General features: G+C 41.3%; 1 protein-coding gene across 1 annotated transcript in view; it reads left to right on the plus strand.

Annotated features, from left to right (window-relative positions):
• The window catches only part of TSPAN12 (tetraspanin 12), a 62142-nt gene extending 51324 nt beyond the window's left edge, over positions 1–10818 (plus strand). The window contains exon 8 of the mRNA XM_050936350.1: positions 9247–10818. Within this exon, the coding sequence (XP_050792307.1) occupies positions 9247–9552 (306 nt within the window). The 3' untranslated portion in view covers positions 9553–10818. The remainder of the gene's footprint in view (positions 1–9246) is intronic.
• Positions 10819–11253: the final 435 nt, after the last annotated feature.

The raw sequence follows: 11253 nt of genomic DNA on the forward strand, positions 1-11253 counted from the left end.
CTGCTCTGAAGGTGCACATTCCAAATATATGAGCATATATTGACAATGGATTCCGAAAGATGGATCTGTTGTCATGCTTCTTATGAAAGGCTGTGGTAAGCAGAAGGATCTGTTGCTGGGTGGAAATGGAGAGGGAGATTTTATATAGTGGGCCATATTCATTCCTGGTATAACTCAGTTGAAGCTACAGGGGTGGTATCATCATCTTAAATATTAAGAATTTGGCTTCCTCTTTTTGGTTACTGAAGTAATAGAGAAGTCTTCCATTGTGAAATGTGGCTATGCCCATAGCAGATATACAGAATTGGTGGATTTTTGGCCTGCTTTCAACTGAAGCTTTCAAAAATCTGCTCACCTAGAAATGAGATAAGGCATTAGCAATGCAGTTAGCACCTCGCACATGTCTAAACCCTGAAATAGCTATTTTACATTGAATAATATAGTCACATAAGTCTTCCAGTTTTGGCAAGCTGATTACTGAACCTCCAAATGGCTGTGGACATAGAAGACCACACACTAATTAATTCATAAATTCTGTTTCACCAACTCACCAGGATGGAAAGAGATTTTAGGATTGTGAAGGTCCTCAGATACTATGGTAATGATGACCACATAAGTACCTAGACAGGAAGATGCCTCTGGCAAGTCCTTTGAAAATCCAAGAACTCTGATGCCTCAGCCAGCAGGGATCATGCACACAGACAAATAACACAGTCACTCCTGTGTGAATATACATGGAGACCGTATGCCAAAGCAATCGTTTTCCATGGTCTACACTATTATTGCTGAGTTGTATATAATATATTTTTTAAAAAGAATAAAAAATTGATAATGAGAAGAAATATATTTGAGCCTGAAGAGATTAATAGCATCACTTGAACAAACAATCTGTGTGTGCAGGATCAAAATATGTTAAAACTAAGAAAACACTTTCACTATTGATGCTCTTATCTCTTCTCATACAGACTTGCTCTTGAGCCTGCCTCATCAAAGTATGCTGTTTTTGCAGGCATTATCACTTACGCTGGCAGAAAGCTGAAAATCATTAGTTGTGCTCTCAATAGAACTGTGATTGATGTCTCCAAGATGGAGGCATCAGGAACATAGTATACAGTATTTAAATGTGAAAACGGCCTTTGAGGGGAGAGCAAATGTACATTTGCCTCCATGTGTGTGTTAGGTATGTGAAATAAGTTTGACTTTGTGGTAATCAGGAATAGCATTTGATCCTATTTCAAAACTTAGATCATTTGAATTTCTTAGAACAGACAGTGTCTTGGAACGGTTGTAGTTTCTACTTGAATGTAACAATCATATTCTGTGTGAAAAACAACCAAATATTAAAAGCATGTAAAAGTTTTATTTTGTTGATAACTTAGTATTTTTCATTGCTTAAAAACAAAACAAAAAACCTAAGAGTAAATAGCTTTTAACTTTACACTTAAGACATAACATTATAGCAATAACTTTGCAATTTACTACTCAGGAATTTATGGTGATGTTGCATTCTTTTGGCATTTTACTTCTGTTTGCTCACTTTGGACCTTTGGAGAGTTTGAGCAAGGACTAAATGATTATTATGTTTCCTTCTGGCCTTCCACCTAGGAATTCATGAACTGAACTCACTGTCTCCAGAAAAATGACCTTCCATGTCTTAGGAACTTAGTTCCTAGGAACTGAGTGGTTCAAAAGGAGATTTCATCAGGGTTGCATTAAAAGTGGTAAGCTCCAAATGAATCAGAAGGCCAAAACATACTGCAATTAAATAAACCTAGTCAAATAAAACAAGAAGGAGGTACTCAAACAGTTTTTGTATCGGGCAGATAAAAGGGTCCATTGAGATCTGATTCCACCACATGATAAACCTTTTCCACTCAGAGAAGAAGGTCCTTCTGGTAGATTGCTTCTGAGATGCCTGAAGGACAAGAGCCAGCTATCTACTCAGAAACACCAAAATTAAAGACTCAACCTTGTTAGGAGCCAAGCTGTAATAGACTGAGATAGGGTAATGTACCCTGATTTTCAGCCTGATGAGATCAGCATGAAAGCCAAGTCTGGGCTATACCTGTCTGGGATAGGATGATGCTCTAAGGGCAAAGAATGCCATTGGACATCACACACAGTAACTGATGGTTGAACTGGATGTATCTTTTAGAAAGAGACCCAGTCTTGATTTAAAGAATTAATACATTGCTATTATGTAGAGATTTTCAACTGTGGATCTCATATAATTTTAGAAAGGAAAGCTATGTATCATTATCTCCATTTTACTGACCGGGAAAATGCAGCACAGAAAGGTGAAATGTCTTGCCCAAGTCACATAGCAGGTCAGTGACAGAAACAGGATACAACCCAGTCTCCTGACTCTTAACCCACTGTCCTGTACACTGGAATATGTTGCTTCATAAAATGAGAGTGTTTGAGGACCTAGTGCCTGATCCACCTTGTTATACCCCATTAAGAAGAATCAGGTGGTGCTAAGGATTCATCCAGGACTCCTCTCTGAGGTAGGATCAGAAGTCAACATCCATGGCCTATTGTTCTGCCAACATTCTTTCCACTTCCATGTCCTCATTCCAGTGAGTCCTTTCTCCCTGTGCTTGATGTCCACAGTCTTTTTGGTTTCACTTGGAACAGACTAACATCCTTAGATAGGGCAACTAATTTTCCATTGCAATGACCTTTGTGATCTGAACCTTGCAGGATATGCCAAGGCAAGACTGCCTGGCTTGTGGATGTCTCCATCACAGACATCTGAAAGGCAGCTACATGGTTCTCCCTCCACCCCTATTCCCAAAGCGTTATTGGATTAATTCATCTTCCAGGAAGGAATCCTATTTTGGATTCTTTGCTGCAGAATTGCAAGTTAAGGCAGGCCATGCTTCTGCTCTTCCACCACAGAAAATATTTTTGCTTCATGTTAAGTGGCACCATATTTTCAGCTGGCAAAAACATTTTCCCCATGAGTTTGATCCTCTAGTTTTGGGTTCATTCAGCAGGCCTGTACTTTAACACCTGATGCTGCATTTTGAGAGATAACGTGATAGTCTTTTTTTATGATGGAAAAAAGTCTGTGTTTGGATTGATGGTGGGCATTGACATAGCTGCTGCTCAATGCAGCTGTGCTATAATTGTCTTTTGAAATATCTCCTGAGCGTATTATTCTCGAAGAGTCAGAATCCTGCACAGATGGCATTGTTACTCAAAGGAAGATAAGTTATCTGTAACCCTGGTGTACGGAAGATATCGTCATGCTGGAATCCTGCTCCCCCACCCATTGCGCTGTAGATTTTGGAAATAACCTTTTTCTGAGTTGTTTTTCCTCTTACACTTTTTTTGCCTTTTGAGCTATTATTTTTTGCATATGTTGATCTTTGTGAATTGGTTTTCATTTTGGGAGCTTCACTTCCTGTGCAATTGAAAGAATAGTCTGGAACATTTGACGATCAGCAGTCATCAGAGGATGATGTAAGACCACAGTAGTGGGCTTGGTGTGCTCACTACCTGCCTTCAGTAGATTAAAAAAAATATAATCTTGAGAGGTAGGAGAGTTCAGCTTTTCTAAAGATAAGAAACAAAGGCCTAGGCATAAGAATTCTGAAAGATGTTATCTTCAGAGAAACAAAATTACAGATAAGTATCCTTCCTTTTTATAACCTGTTGGATTCTGATTACATATAGGAAGCAGATCTGTTAACTAAGTTGATGTCATTTGTACATAGTCACTTTCAGAATGGAACTAAACTTTTCGAATCTGATTTTCATTTACGCTATGGCCACTTTTCAACACTGAGTGTTAAAGTGGGTGTAAAAGTATTTTTTGCCTACTTTAAGGCCCTTTTACACTGCCAGCAGTGTAAAATGGCCATAGTATATAGGAGAATAAGGCCCTAAATCTTTAACTTTGCAAGCTTGAGAAAGTAATACTATACTGAGTGATCATTACAAATTGTTATAGTTGGTATTGAGTTGTCACTAATGTAAGAGCTGTTCTTGACATAGATTTTTACTTCAGCCTAGGAGAGTATATTTATATGTCTTTTAATTGCAATTTACCAACTCTGAGTATATAGAATATGCATAAATAAAATGAGCAAAGAATCCTGTGGCACCTTATAGACTAACAGACGTTTTGGAGCATGAGCTTTCGTGGGTGAATACCCACTTCCTCAGATGCATGTCAGACATGCATCTGAGGAAGTGGGTATTCACCCACGAAAGCTCATGCTCCAAAACGTCTGTTAGTCTATAAGGTGCCACAGGATTCTTAGTCTGGATCTGTAAAAGCAGCAAACACGGCTACCCCTCTGATACTTGACATAAATAAAATGTATAAATTGGGGATAATGGGAATGGCTGAATAGTTCTAGTTTTAGAAACTGATTTTGAATGTGAACAAGAGCAGAAATGTAAGAGCATCATTAAGTGGAAGGAGGCAGCCTAGAGCAGGGGTCGGCAACCTCTGGCACATGGCTCATAAGGGTAAGCACCCTGTCGGGCCGGGCCAGTTTGTTCATCTGCCGTGTCGGAAGGTTCGGCGGACCGCAGCTCCCACTGGCCATGGTTCACCATCCCAGGCCAATGAGGGAGGCGGGAAGCTGCGGCCAGCACATCCCTCAGCCCGCAGTGCTTTCCGCCCCCCCATTGGCCTGGGACGGCGAACTGCGGCCAGTGGGAGCCACGATCCGCCGAACCTGCCGACGCGGCAGGTAAACAAACTGGCCTGGCCTGCCAGGTTGCTTATGCTGACAAGCCGCGTGCCAGAGGTTGCTGATCCCCAGCCTAGAGAGATCTGGTATAATTTGTCTTAGTTGCATGTCTGTACTGCAGGAGCTGTAGGGATTAATGCTGTTGCTCTCAGATGCTGATGTTTCCTCTAGGCAGCAGGTGAACTGAATTTGAGTACTGCTCTGGGTAAGCATTTTTTAACTGTGACCAGCATGCACTTTAGTTCCTCATCAGTTATCAGAAAATATTAAATGCAGCTAGTTTCTTCACAGTTAAAAACAAATTTGGAGCAGCATAATTGAAACAATGTATTTTGCTTAGGAAAACATGCCCAAGTGACTTTCTTGTTCTGTATCAGTTTGAATTAAAGGTCTTTTGCTGCAAAGATTTTTGTTTTGAAATTTCATAGAAGCCCAAATTTGCTTTTTGTTGTGCTCTGAGTCTCACCTGTGTTACAGCATTGACAGAATGAAGCTGTTGAAAGTCTGTGTTGTCAAAGATGTCAAAGTCCTTTAATGTATTCTGGCATAATGTTTTCGGAATACATGAGAATAGTTTATTCCTTTCAGATCTAAGTAAGGGACCTGTTGACTTCAGTGGGAGTCTGCATGTGAAGCGCATGTAGAATCAGGCTGTTAGTCATGTAAATGGGCATCTATGACTTTGGCATTTGAAATAAATGTTGGTTTCTGGAAGTTTTTAACATAACTGGAATACTAACGTGGTCATGCTCAGTGTTAAAAGCCTATCATTTTGGCCAGTTACTTATTTGTCATAAGAATATGAGGAATTGATTAATAGGGTCATAATCACAGAAACAACATTTTGAAAATAACATGACCAACCCTATGGTTTATTGAAGTGTCCTATTGGTACTAGTGACTGTGTGCTTACGTCACACTATCCTGTGCAGACCTTTGTCTCTGTGCATTTCCCCTCACTTGCCCTGTGCAGAAGACCCACCTTTAAATCTCTGTAGAGTTCAGGGGTGGTATAGAGCTGGGTTGGGCTGAAGGAGCTGAAGTGCCGCTCTCCACAGCACTTTCCCTTGGGATTGATTTTAATGTGGAAATCTGGGCAGGGATGAAATATAATTTGCAGTTGTATTACCTCCTATTGGTTCCCCATGTACAGTTATTACTGAATGGCTGCAGAGGGGCTCTGCCTGTAGCTTTTCCTGGACACATCCTGCTAAGGTGAAAGGGCCATCCCTGCAGGACAGCTCCCTTTCGCACAGATCCATGAGACACATGGCCAGGACAGGGGACTTGGATGCCTGGGCTTAAAAATCTGTGTCTCCGCCTCCCCAAAACTCTTCTTTCTGAAGAGAGACTGGTTCAAGGAAGACTCTGCAAGGCTCCTTACATGTTTTTTCTGAAGAGAGAAGACAGTCAGCCTTGGATATTTTGGTTTGGGTGTTTTCCTGTAAAATTATTGTCTGCATCAGCGGTTATCAAACTGTGGTCCAAGGAGCACTTGGTGATGGTGTGCAGACAGCTGGGTGGTCAAGTGGTCCTGACTCTGCCTTGATTTTACATTTTAAAAACAGCTGAAATGCAATACTTTCTTAATAGTACTTTTCTATGTCAGGAATGGCTGTAGCTGCATGCTGGATATTATGTGATCATGAATGGGAGGAGAGGTGCTGCATGCAGTGATCACCGCAATAAGATGCTAATGGCTTGTCTTCAGTATAGCTAGATCAGCACTGGTGCAGTCGATGCTGCGGCATTGATTTAGCGGGTCTGATGAAGATGCGATAAGTCGATGGAAGAGCGCTCGCCTGTCGATTATAGTGTGGTGTAGACACCGCTGTAAGTTGATTTAAGCTATGTCAACTTCTCTTACGTAACTTATGTAACTTAACTAGCTTAACTTAGATTTACTTTGTTAGTGTAGACAAGGCCTTAGATTGCAGTTCTTTTTGACAGGGGCCATCTTTTGTTCTGTGTTTGAACAGCATCTTCCACAATGTGCTCCTGGTCATGACTGGGGCTATTAGGTGCTATGGTAATAGATATAATAAATAAGAAGGTGATGTGGCCTTCAGTATAAAATGTTAAAATAATTCTGATTGACAGAGCAGCACTGAGGCATTCAGACCAGTTTGCTGAGGAAGAAGAGTGATTTTGGGGGAGGGATGAGTGACAATGCTGTGTGTGTAGGGAAGCTACTTTGTTATGGATTGGTAAACTTCAGTGCAATTTCTCACAATATTGCTCTCATTGCTGTGTTTTAGTTACAGTAAGTGATAGTTTATGTTAAACATTCTATTACTCAAGAACAAAATGTTTTCAAATAGGTTGAATATGTTACTATACTGTAAGTAGCAATAAGATGCTCAGCCCAATATAAGATACAGGAATAAAAACAGTCCATAACCTAAAGGTTTCACCATTTAAAAACCACAAAGAATCTTCTACCTACAGATGAGCACAAAGTCTGATTAATTTTAGAGTATAGCCCTGGTGAGTTGCCCTAGCTATAAAACATACGTGAGTGGTTTCTTTTGCAATGAACAGAGGCTGTTAGTTGAAGAAAGAAGAGGTGGAATAGTAAAAATGTACTTTGTGAGTAAGGAAAACTATTTATATCTAATACTTTGGAGAAACTGATCAAGAATCCTTCTGTAAAGGCTACATTCCTTCAGTGTTTCCACAGTCAGAAAGACCACTTAGCTTTGTTCTGTCACTGGAAAGCATTAATGTAACTACACCTCTACCCCGATATAACACGACTCCATAAAACGCGGGTTTGCATACAACGCGGAAAAGCTCTGACACGCTGCTCTGAGCAGCATGTTAAGGGTGCCGGGCCAGGCCGGGGCTGAGGGGTCCGATAAGGGGAGAGGGTCTCGGGGGCAGTCAGGGGCTCCCCCCCCCCGGGTCTAGGGGACAGGAGCTGTGGGAGGGCACTTTTGGGGGCCCCGCAGTCCCAGAGTGGCCCGGGGGATTAGCGGGGGGCCGGGAGCAGCCCACTCTGCTTCTTTTGCCCTGGCCCCAGCCTTGTTGCTCGGGGGAGGGGAGGGATCCCCCCTGCACTCACCAGGAGTGGCGAAAGCAGAGCAGCCCGGCCCCAGCCTGCTCCACTCCGCCAGCTCCCAGCCGCAGCGCTTCATTTCCCGCTGCCAGTGAGTATGGGGGGGTGTCCTTTCCCCAACCTCCCCACACTCACCTGTGGCGGGAAGCGGAGTGCCGCGGCTGGGAGGTGGCAGAGTGGAGCGGGCTGGGGCCGTGTCGCTCTGCTTCCCGCCACCGGTGAGTGCAGAGGGTGCCCTTTCCCAGCCTCCACGCACTCATCAGTGGGAAGAGGAGCAGCCCAGCCCCAGCCAGCTCCACTCCGCCAGCTCCCAGCCGTGTCACTCCACTTCCCGTCGCAGGTGAGTGCAGGACCTTTCCCCAGCCACATGACTGGGGCCAGGGCAAGGAAAGCGGAGCAGGCTGGGGCCGTGTTGCTCCGCTTCTCGCTGCAAGTGAGTGCGGAGGGACATCCTTTCTCCAACCTCCCCGCACTCACCGACGGCAGGAAGTGGAGCGCCGTGGCTGGGAGCTGGCAGAGTGGACCGGACTGGGGCCGGGCTGCTCCACTTCGCGCCGCTGATGTTGAGTGCCTGTCGGGGCAGGGGGTGGATAGGGATCGGAGCAGTCAGGGAACAGGGGGGTTGGGTGGGGAGTTGGGTCCTGGGGGTGATTAGGGACAGGGGTCTCTGGAGGGGCAGTCAGGGAACAGGGGGGAGCAAAGCAAGTTTGATATAACGCGGTCTCATCTATAACGTGGTGAGATTTTTGTCTCCCGAGGACCGCATTATATTGGGGTAGAGGTGTAATTTTATCCACTGTCTAGACTCTTTCTACAGAAGTCAGGAGCTCAGAATAAGATGATGATATATAATGTATGTACCTAAAACACTTGAAGAGTCTGGGGAAAGCCATGATGAAGTTATACAGTTTGGCAAATCTTTGCTTAGGATATTGGTTTAATTTCTATTCGTGTTATTATAAAAATATGTTCTGTTTGGAAAAATCAAAAGGGAGTTAAGAGTTTCTCATGATTTAAAAGCTTAATAGCAACAGCTTAAAAAAAGCTTTATAGCAACAGGCTTAAAAAGTCTAAAGTCTGTAGTTTAGAAAAAAAGGTGAGTAAGAAAAGATTTGATGGAGCTGTCTTAAATATTGGAAAAAATAATTACTTGAGTTTTTTTCAAAGTAAACAAGGTTGATAGGATCACAGATTAGATGAGCAGAGGTCATGAGTGGAGAGAAATATGGAACAAACAGATCTCTGGGAGACTGTTATGTGAATTAAATCCATGAAAGGATTTTGAGACAAGATTGTGGAAAGGGAAAAGAAGCAAGCAAAACAATTTTACAAAGCATGGTTTCAAGAATGGAAATGTAACCCTTGATGGGTCAAAAGGCCAATAGTAGATACTATATCTGTTTAAAAATAAGCATTTGGAACTCTTGAGGCAGATCCAAATAATGTTGACTGACTTTTTTTATCTGTTTTGTTCTATAGGGTTGTGGTAAAAAAATGTACACTTTCTTGAGAGGAACGAAACAATTGCAAGTGCTGCGATTTCTAGGAATCTCTATCGGAGTTACACAGATTTTGGCTATGATCCTCACTATTACTTTGCTGTGGGCTCTGTATTATGACAGAAGGGATCCTGGGACAGATCAAATGATGTCCTTGAAGAATGACACCTCACAACACTTGTCATGTCATTCAGTAGAGCTGCTGAAACCCAGCCTGACAAGGATCTTTGAACATACGTCCATGGCAAACAGCTTTAACACACACTTTGAAATGGAGGAATTGTAGGTGATACAAATGAATGTGTGAAGTCACAAAGTTATGGGGCTCTTGTTTTGTTTTTTCCCTGTTCTGTCTCCTGCATTTTTAAGTATACCATTCTGTTTCAGAAAATAGCTAATGAACAGAAATAGAGATACCTCCATGGAAGGACAGTTGATCAAAGATCTGTCTCTCAGCTTCCTAGAGCTATGAAACAATTGTTTTGCATAGAAAGCACCATTTACTGGATGCAGTGATATTTATCCATAAGATGTACAGCATATAAGACACTGATATCTACACAAGTAGATAGACACTCCTAAAGACACTTTAAAAAAAAGAAAACATCATAGAAAGATAACAGTCTTCCATAGAAATGCCTATATTTGAGAGGCAAACAAAATGGACTTTTGAACACATTTCTACTAAACCATTGGGAAAATGTTCAGGGATATATGTGGATATAAATATATGGTTCTTTGTGTGTGTGTATATATAGTAGAGCTACAATTCAAGGAAATGCTTGGGTTTAAAAATTGCAACATATGTAAAAAGAGTAAAATTTTCTTTTCTTTTTTAACAGCATCTTTATTTTAGCTGTTTCATTTAAAGATAATCTAAAAACCTCTATTTTTATCCTAAGATGATTGTTTAATTTTTAAATTAAAACACATTACACAGAGGTTTTAAAAACCATGAATATGATCATTATACTTTATTATTTTAAATGTGACCTAATTTGTAGATAGTGTTTTTCAAAACAGTATGTTCTTTGAACTGGATTTATTTAGTAAAAATAAAACATATTTTCTTTCCAAACTAGGGATCAGTATGAGAGTAGCAAATCTTTATAGATGGACCCCTCTTTCTCCTACTCCTCCTTTCTCCCCTCCAGATAAAAATGAAAGACTATAAGGAAAAAAATGATCTACTGGTTTATTGTTCTGGATGCATTGTAATAAATGTAATGTAAGAGTAAAGGAGAAATTTCACTCTAGCCTTTTCTTCATTGAAAGTTCTCTGTTGACTCAAATTGCCAAATGGCAACAGAGTTACAATCTATTTATTGAGGTGGGAAAAGTGCATTTTACTGTATTTTTGTGTAAATGTTTATTTCATAGTATTATTTTTTACAGTCAGACAAGCTCTTGAAAAATGTGTTTATTCCAATAGCAGTGCTTTGTGACAAGTGGGGTTTTTACACAGTATTAAAATTTTAAAGTTTTTTCTACTTGTTTGGGAACTGTGTAGAAAAACAATAAGGTGCCTTATGGCAGCCAATAAAATCACTACTGCCCAGAATGTTGTAATGGCTTCTTCATTTTTAAAGTTGAAGAGAGTGGGTGCTTTTTTCCTAGTAATTTAACTTTAACTCCATGTTAAATGTCCTTACTGCTCTCAGTTTGTCACTATTGTGTATTTAATGTTAAACACACATGTAGACATGAGCTGTGAATTTCACTGTTTTTTGACCTTTTCATAAAAGTTTCAAGTGAATAGGAAGCTAGGGAGCCAGTTCAGAGTTTAACCTTTCTTCAGTGGTCTGTGTGTGTGCTTAATTCCTCTGCAGGCATCCTTCTCTGAGGTGAAGCTCCTGCTATGGGCTGTCCCAAGCCACATTACAGTGTAGCTTTTTGGACTCCACCTTCAGAGTGATCATGTTTATATCCAGAGATAGTGCTGGGAGGAAATAAGTGGGTTTTGGAATGCCACTGTGATGCAAGGAAG

The sequence above is a fragment of the Gopherus flavomarginatus genome, chromosome 1, assembly GCF_025201925.1.
Source record: "Gopherus flavomarginatus isolate rGopFla2 chromosome 1, rGopFla2.mat.asm, whole genome shotgun sequence".
NCBI lineage: Eukaryota > Metazoa > Chordata > Testudines > Testudinidae > Gopherus > Gopherus flavomarginatus.